Source organism: Condylura cristata, unplaced genomic scaffold, assembly GCF_000260355.1.
Source record: "Condylura cristata isolate star-nosed mole 26May11 unplaced genomic scaffold, ConCri1.0 scaffold00005, whole genome shotgun sequence".
Lineage (NCBI taxonomy): Eukaryota > Metazoa > Chordata > Mammalia > Eulipotyphla > Talpidae > Condylura > Condylura cristata.
The window spans coordinates 65,412,476-65,421,425 of record NW_004567106.1 but is presented as its reverse complement, the minus strand read 5'-3'; the positions used below and the strand labels follow the sequence as shown (position 1 = coordinate 65,421,425).

Sequence of the window (8,950 nt, the reverse complement as noted above, 5' to 3'; positions counted from 1 at the left end):
AGGAGGGGACTAGGGCGGTCCTTCCCCAGGAGGTCATTTCTGTTAGCTGCTTGTCTGGGGGAAGCTGGAGGCGAGGCAGGCGGGGTGTGAATGGGAGTGGGCTGTGCCACAGCCCCAGGTGGCCCCGAGCAACCCCTTCACCGCCCTCACCTTCCCTGCCTTTGTTCTAGATCAGTTTTGTTTTAGCTTTTTTTTTTTTTTTTAAGCTTCTCCTCACATGACACCTTTCCTCTTCTTCCACCTTTTAAGCAAATGGCGTAAGGGAGACACGGAGTGCCCCCTTGTATGGGCCTAGCTGTCCGGCGCTCTGTAAATTCTCTGTCATCCTCTGGGTCTGCTCTGTGGGGGCTGGGGCTCGCCACCAGGCCTGTCATGAAGATGCTGACGTCACTGTCTCCGCTCCAGGAATCCGGCTGCACAGCAAGGTGGTGTTGGAGGCATTTCTGCTTTCCTGTGACCTCCCGGCTCGCCCTTGCAGCCCATAGCTTCTGTCCACCAGGGACGGGGAGCCCGAGGAGGGAAAGGCCAGGTGAAGTCAAAAAGGATGAAAAGTGAATTGATTAGGCTTGCTTTCAGCCTTGCCTTCTGCTCCCAACTGGCTCGGACTCTTCACCCCCTTTCTCAGCGCCCCAGCGCCCTGTCTGCCTCCATTCCATTCTGGGGCCGGGAAGCGTCCCCTTGATGGGTGTGGTGCAGACTCCTTGGGGACTGGGCGGCTGGGTCCTGCGGGGCCAGAAGCCCTTGGGAGGCTCCTGACCACACCACTCAGGCAGTGGCTGGCGGCCCTCCCCGGGGCCGGCTCCAACTCTGATGCCATTTGCCAGATAATCCACTTTCCGGCCGTGTCTAGCACCACAGAGTGTCTGGGTCTGTGAGTATCCCGGTGCCATTTAAACCCGCTCCAGGTTCCGGGCGATCAGCTTGCAGCCTTTGTTATCTGCTGGCGCAGCCAGCTGGCCCTTCCCCTTCTCCTGGCCACACCACTCCAGCCGGACCCGGCTTGTCCTGTAGAGAGCGTGCCGTGGGGAGCATTGGAGACCTCTCCTCTGAGCACAGAGTGGAAGGCTTCAGGCAGACGGCGTGTGTGAGTTTGCACACGCGTGTGGCCCGCGTGAGCCTGTGAGCGCTGCTGGCCGTCTCGGAAGCATGAGCCCCGGGTGGATGGATCTCTTTTGCAGAAGCTGCAGGAACCCAAACAGGTGCACGGAGCCAGCGTCAGAGTCCTCAGATGGCTGGTGAGTAAAGAGCTACCTCCCGATTCTTGTCCTGAGTTAGAGCAAAACGTGCGGTGGAGGGACGTTCGGCTTGAGAGTCTGGCGGCCCAGGTCCCTGTCTGCGCGTGGCGGGGTCACGAGCCTGCCTTTTCCTTTGCGTCTTGTTGGCTGTGTTATTGTTGCGTGACGGGAGTTCACCTCCCACCGGGTCTCATCATGATCTGCCCAAGTGTTCCTCCTATTTCCTGCAGCTTTTGTCATCCAGGGAGTAATCTTCCTGGAGCAGGCTTATGCTGGGGATAGGTTTTGGAAAAAGCCAGATTTTCTCAGTCTGAAGGTTACTGCGACAGGACTTTGGTTTTGAAATGTATGGCTAGAACGTAGATGGTCACAGCCTTAAGCCTGTGACCCGTCATAGGTATTTGCACTAGTCACGGTTAAGTTGCTGGTGTCTTCGACATAACCCGTAGACAGACAGATGCTGCTTTAGTTTTTATTTTTGTTATCACCGAGTTAATATTGTCCATATTCTTAACTTGTTCCTGAAGAGCCTCCATCTCGGATCAGATATTTTTCAGGGACTGGCAAAAACACTAACCTTTTCCTAAACTGGCCTTGTGTTCCAAGGTTCAAGTGAGGGCTTGGAAAACCATAGCCCACAGGTCTATCTGGCCCACTGCCTGCTTTTGTAAATAAAGTTTTATTAAAACATGAACACACGCACATATTGTAAATGTATTGCTTCTGGTCGTTTTTGTGCTATGGTGCTGTGTTAAGCATTTGTGACAGAGATTCAATGGCCCACGAAGACTAAAACCTCCAGTATTTGACTTTTAACAGACATTGCAGCACTGTGGCTGGATTTGATTTTATGTGCTTTCAAGATTTCCACCATGAATCTGAGTGGTTTAGAGGATCTCACGTGGAAAAATGAACATTATCTGCACGGGAAGCGATTTTAAACCAGTCAGAAGGGGAGAGATCACCTGAAAGCTGTAGAAGAACGAGGATGGTAGAAATTTGTGAAAAGATATCCTACAAGTATTTACAGGTCCTACCAAGGGCAGATATTTACAAATCCCACCTCAGGTGCCAAGTGAGTGGCAGGAGAACAGAGGACAGTGTTAGTCTCAGACGTAACAAACGGGAGAATCTGTTAGAATAACGAGCACGTGTGATCAGCCTTCATGACGGGTCCAGAAACCCCCCAGCCCCGCGTTACAGGGTTCTGTGGAGGTAAAGTGACCCCTGTAGTGTAGCCTGGTAGGTGGAAACTTGGGAATGGAAATTAATGCTTGTCATTTGTTCATTTTTTTATGAAGTCAGGAAAGGAGATCTTTATCTATAGCTTTCAGCTGTTCGCTGGGGTAGACCTGAGCTTCTAGAAGGCATAGAAGGAAGCCGGTTTTGTTTTTTGTCTTTTATTATTATTATTTTTTTAACAAAGAAAGGTTAGGAAGACTCATAGCTAGTTACTTACTGTGAGAGTTATAATAGGCTCAGGATGCCCTGTTACAGTCCTCAGATAGGGGCAAAAGTATGATAAAACCAAGTTAGCTGTGGAGAAGATCTACTATTGTTCGTCTCATTTTATGGAATTGCAGAAACTGGGGCCAGGAGACCTAGTGATTCTATAAAATTGTCTCTGAAACCTAGGACTTCTCATTTCCTGATCTTTGCTAAATTCTACTACAGGTATTTATTTTTCCCCTCTAATTTATAAGCCAGATTCTCTGCATGTAGAAGACATCTTAGAATTTTCAGCTGCAAGCCTTTCATGGCCTCGGAGCGCTTCATTAAAGACAAGCCAGTCATTCTGCTGAGCTTCAGGGTCACAGATGGGGGAATAAAATATTACCAAAGCCCTTAGGAGTCGACCTTCTCCCTGCTGTGCTGTGTGGCTGCTGCTGTGCGTGGGCTGCCATGCTGGGCTGCAGCATTCTGTAGTTGGAGTCTTCTGTTTTGTAAAATTATTTTTATTGAGGTACAATTGGTTTCCAAACTACATGATTTGCATCTCTTCAAATGTATGTCACTGTTCTGTGTTCACCACCAAAGCACCCACAGTCCTCCACTCGTGGTCATTGAGATCTCCTCCTCCCTTCGCTCCCTGCCCCTTGCTCTCTCCTCAACTCCACAGTCTGATTTCTAGAATTTGTTTTGGTTTAGTTTTGGCTATTCTTTTACCTTCTTTCTCTATCTTCCACCTATGAGTGAAATAATCTGGTATTTGTTTTTCTCCTGACTTCTTTTACTTACCATCATCCCCTCTGGTTCCATCCAAGTTGTCATAACTGCGTAGTATTCCATGTTGCGTATACTACACCTTCCTAATGTACTCTGTTCTGGGGCTTGGATTGTTTCCACAACTTGCTTTGTAAACAGCGCTGCAATGAACATAGGAACACATACATTGCTTCAAATTAGTGTTTCCAGGCCTTTAGATAAATAGGATTGCTTGAACAGAGGGTAGATCTATTTTTAATGCTTTGAGAAAGCGCTATACTATTTTCCAAGGGGCTGGACACCAACAGTGTATGAGGGCTCTTTTTTCTTGTCACCCTCGCCAGCGCTTGTTTCTGGTCTTTTTGATATGAGTCATTCTTGCTGGTGTGAGGTGATATCTCATTGTGGTTTTGGTTTGCACTTCCTCGATAAGGACTTTTTCCATGTGTTTGTTGAACTTCTTTTTGCCTGTGGAGAAGAGTCTGTCTTCTGCTCATTTTTTGATTGGTTATTTGTTTTCTTATTGTTGAGTTGCAGGAGTTCTCAGTAGATCTTGGATATTAGTCCCTTGTTGGATATCTGATGTGCAAATGTTTCCTCCCATTCAGTAGGGTGTCTTTTGTATTAATGATAGTTTCTTTCTCTGCAGAGCTTTTTAATTTGATGAAGCTCCAGTTATTAAGTTCTGTTTTTGTTTTTCTTGTTATTGTGGTTGACTCCCCAAAGACATCATTGAAGCCAGTGTGGCCAAGTGTTTTGCTTATGTTTTCTTTCATGCATTTTATGATTTCAGGTCTTGAATCTACATACTTGACACATTTCAATTTAATTTTGGGGTATAGTGTGAGAGAGATAGTGGTCTAGTTTTACCCTTCTGGTCATGGATTGTCCAATTTCCCAACACTGTTTGTTGGGAAGTTTTCTTTCTCCATTGTATGCTCTTGGCTCCTTTTAGGTAAAGTAACTACTCCTGTAAGTGTGAGTTTATTTCTGTAGAGTGCCCTTTATAGGGTACTTGGAGCACCCACAGCAGGACTATTTGGTGGGGGCAATGGGGTGGGTAGATGAGAAAATCAACAATAGGTAATGAGGGGGAGAGACCTGAATGTCCTGTAACTACCAATCAGTAATTATTTGATTGTTTATTCACCAGGTATTTATTAAGTGCCTGCTGTGCTCTAGGCACTTGGCATACAACAGTGCTCTCAGGGCCCTGGAGGGTCTCCCATTGCAGGTGCCTTCCTGAGGGGGCACTATTTTCCCTGGGAGAAAACTTGGAACACAGACAAGGTGAGATGCTAGACCTGAACAGGAAAGCCTAGTTCTGCATCTTTCCCAGCTCCCCAATTCCGTGCACCTCTTCACTCCCTATTTCACTTCCCTGCAGCTGAGTCCCTGTTACGTTCCCTCTCATGTTCCTTATCTTCACCCTGGTTCTTTTAGGACCTGGTCTCCTCCCTTCCTCTAGCTCCCTTCCTTTCTGGCTCCACTCCTGTTGCTTCTTGCTGGGACTTGCTGAGACCTGGTGTGTGTCCTTGTGCTGTGCTCTGTCCCCCTGGCGCTGCTCAGCCTGTCACCCTCCCTATGTCTGCAGCCGGCTCCGCTCCCTTTGCCAGCTCCTAGCCAGACCCACTGAGCTTGTAGAGGTCCCGACCCTGGATCCCACCCAAAGGCCCGTTTGCCCAGGGGACAGCCCCACCCCCAGTCGTGTCAGGAGTCAGGAAACCAGCCAGGCTCGCATTTCTCTGCTGGCCTCTCTGCGGTAATGGCATGTCAGCGCGCTCATTTAACAATGTGCGTGTGGCACTGTTCTTGCAGGGCCGGAGCGTGGAGAAGACCACGTCCCTCTCCTTCACATCTGCTATTTTCACACAGGAATCGTGGTTGGAATTTGGCTAAGACTTTAGGGCCTCTGAACACACAGTTGCAAAATGATGCATTTGGAGTTGATAAATGTAGACAACGCTTGTAGCTCAAATATCTACTTTGTAAGTTTTCTGTCACTTTCTCACCTCTACTTCCTGTACCTACGCCTGATGGTTTTATTCAGCTAGAGTTAAAGTGATTAGGATTTTAGGCAGTCCAGAGTAAGCGGAAGAGAGATTAGGAGAGAGAATTCTTCAGGTCATGGATGAGATGGGCCCGCTGGGGAGAGATGTGGGAAGTGATGGCCTTTGACTCCAGCTGAGCATGGCCTTCCCTCGGGAGCCACAGAGAGGGGAAATGGCAGCAAAGGACGGGGTGAGGGAGGACGGAGAAGCCGCCTTTCTCACCTTACTCTGTTTTTGTGCGTTTTGCAAGTTGAAGAAACAAATAGTAGCTGTTTTTCTATCTGAGCATGGAAAGTCAGAGGAGCTCTTGGAGTTTATCTGAGGTGAAGTTCAGGTCCTATTTAATTAGTTTATCAATAATAGAAAGCTAGAGCTGGAACAAGTAATTAAATTCATATGCATTTGGTGATCGCTCTGTGGATATGGCAGCCATGGATCCCAATTTCAAGAGGTGCGTTCTGTTGTCTCCTAATAATCCTGTCACCAAAGCCTGCATGTCAGATTTGGTTCAGAAATGGAATCACTGGTGGCTGTTACGGTGTACAGGCAGAATACTAAATTATCTTGTCATCCAACTCGATTTTTATCATTATCTCTTTGGCAATTTTATTGGAAGAAGCCAGGAGCTTGTAAATCATTAAAGGTCAGTAATCACAGTCATAATCTCCTCCCCTGATGGGTCGTCTCTACGACACCCTCTCTCAATTCTGAGTAATATTTCGCTAAAGATTTCAAGGAATTGGATCATGATTTGAATGATAGGATTAGGTTGGGAATGATGCATTGACCAGCAAATTTCTGACCTGATATAGAGTAGATTGGGCTCCGTGTGAGCAAAAATTACTCTTCTGCCTAACTTATTAGATTGCAGGGTTTGATTGTTATAGAAACAGTCTGTGAATCTTTCCACACAAATCAAATCCTTTTCCAGACACAGAAATGAAGCCTTTAGAAAACTGAAAAAACACAGGAAATATACTGAAGTTAATAAAAACACCCCAAAGTCTTCCTTTTCCCCAAGAGATAATTCTGAAACCTAAGCGGTCCAGAGGCAGAGATACTGTCTAGCTTCTGTTTGCGTCGGTGCCAAAAAGTACTTGCCACAATCGTAGACAGTAAATATTTATGGAGTGCATAAATGATGATTTTGTGTATTTTCCTCAAGTCTTCGCCCTCATATCCATATGCATGAGGATTATAAAGTAATGATCACATTTGCATCTTTAACTCATAGTGTGTATTTCAGTTTTGTAGCTCCCATTTTTCATCCCCCCCACACATGTGTTTATACTCTGAAATTCTTAGAGGGGCCAGGAAGAAATACAGTGGAATTAGCATGGTCTGTGGAATGATTTGAATGTTTTACCTTGTTTGTCAACTATTAATGACTCTGAGATTGGAGTTGCGCCTTTGCTTTGTGCTGTAGCCCATCATTTACGGCTCTGTGGTGAAGTGATGATGCAGGTTCTAGGCTAAGAGCTTGGGCCGTAGGGCTGGAAGAGACTGAGCTTGAGTCACACCTCTCCCCGTGTACTGGCTGTGTGACCTTGGGCCAGGGGCCTGGGCAGGTGCCTTCCATCTTAAATTATCTCTGGTCTGTAAAATGGGTTTGCATTTTTGGGATGATTTAGAGAATGCTGCCACAACAAACTCTGGAATCTGTGGTTTAGCACCACAAAGGAGGGTCCTGCTCAGACCTCTAAGTCCAGTGGGCTGTGTCCCGAGGGAGGGGGTGGGCCAGGGTGGTCGCTGGTGCGAGCATGTTCTCTTCTCCCTGATGTGTCAGGGTGCTGGTCCCTGTCTTCTTGTGATGCTCCCATCCCACTTGGACAGGTGATTTTAAACGACTCAGCAGCCAGGGAGCGAGCGACCCTGCTGCCCCGCTGCCTCTCACCTGCCTTCCTTTGAAGTTTCAGGGCAGCAGTGGCTTCTGCTCACGGGCCCTTGGGTGCATCTAGGCCCACAGCTGCTCCCAAGAACGGGGGCCAGAGTAAAGCAGTTGGCTCCCTTGTCGGAGTCGCAGACCCAGAGATGGGCGAGCATGCAGAATGTTTACAAAGAGGCCTAATAAGAGGAACATCAGTGAAAGCTGGAATAATCCCAATCTTCATCAGCCTGTGATTAAAAAAAAAATGACTTTTAAGTTATGACGAGGAACCTCACTACCCAAATTACTAGAAGTAAACCCCCCTAAAATCCTCTCCAGTGGTTGAGGACTGTGCAGGCGCCTGCCTCTGGGGCTTGCTCGGAGGGGAACTCGGGGTCTTGCCTCTTTGCTGACTCACTCAGGCTGTCGGGACGCTGGTGCTGGGCTGCCTCCCTCCTGGTCTCTCCCTGTGGGCTCCCTCACCCCCTAACTTCAGCTCGTAATGTAACAGATACAGGTTTCACGGACTCCGCCCCCACTCGATGCTGGAACTCCAAATCCCATCAGTACCAAGGAGAAGCACACAGGGACGTGAGGGCGGAGCTGAGCAGCCAGGTGGGGATAAAACCGGACACGTGGGCTCTGGGGCTCTCTTGGCCTGGTGGTTCGCAGCTGATCGTTTTGGTGCTCAATCGGTTTTCAGCGTGCCGGTGGAGTCCACGTCAGCAGAACTGGTAGGACATCCTAGTTAACCTGTGTTTCTCTCCCTCTTTCCCTGGGTTATCCCTTTACCTTTTTCCTTATAAATAAATCCATTATTTAACCTTTTGAAGTGTGTCCATAATACGATTGAATCGTAAGCGCACGGGTGAAGACCCACAGACAGGCAACCCAATTCACATTGGGGTGCCCTGGAACAGTAAGAACAGACCAAAGTCTCCAGGATAAAGCAACAGAACCTGGAGAACAGCTCATAGCCGCTGCCATTGTGCTTGCACTCCCGTAGCCTCCGCCCGCCCCTGAGTCCACAGTCTCTGCCCTCATTCCCATGCACCTTCTTACCTCGCCCCGGGGCCGGCTCAGGCCCCTGCATGCCTGAGAGGTCAGATCCAGGCGTCTGGGCAGAGGGTGAGGAAGACCCCCAGCCCGATTTCAAGGCATTTCCCTCCTGGGGACTCTTCACAGGGTGCATGGCCCATGCTCCCCTGGAGATAGGACACCGTCCCTGACAGCGCTTTAATACAGATCTGGCCTTTGGGCTCAGACCGTGCCCGCAGAGGATACAGTTGTTCCTCCCGATCATGTTTGGCCAGGTCTGCAGGGGCGACCTCTCCCCTGGGCGCCTCTCCTCGGGGCAGTCTGTTCCACGTGCTGGTCTGTTCTAGCCGCAGCTCCATCTTCAGCGCAAGTATTCTGGCTTTGTTCAGCTCAGTGTCCCGAGAGAAGCAGCCTGAGCTCTCCAAGCATGGCCTCTCAAGAGAAGCCAGAATCTTAAGGAAGCGTCGATTCTAAGCAAAACTTTGAGGAAGAAACAAAACACACAGTTCGGCCTCTGCAGACGGCAGACAGGCTCTGTTAGCGCAGCCAAATTC

The 8,950-nt window shown here is 48.5% G+C and overlaps 1 protein-coding gene across 5 annotated transcripts in view; it reads left to right on the top strand.

Moving 5' to 3' along the window:
- Positions 1 to 842: 842 nt before the first annotated feature.
- DGKI (diacylglycerol kinase, iota) overlaps positions 843 to 8,950 on the top strand; it is a 276,637-nt gene continuing 268,529 nt past the window's right edge. For all 5 annotated transcript variants that reach the window (XM_012720852.1, XM_012720854.1, XM_012720853.1 and 2 more), the window contains exon 1: positions 843 to 1,235. In XM_012720852.1, the coding sequence (XP_012576306.1) occupies positions 1,147 to 1,235 (89 nt within the window). In that variant the 5' untranslated portion in view covers positions 843 to 1,146. The remainder of the gene's footprint in view (positions 1,236 to 8,950) is intronic.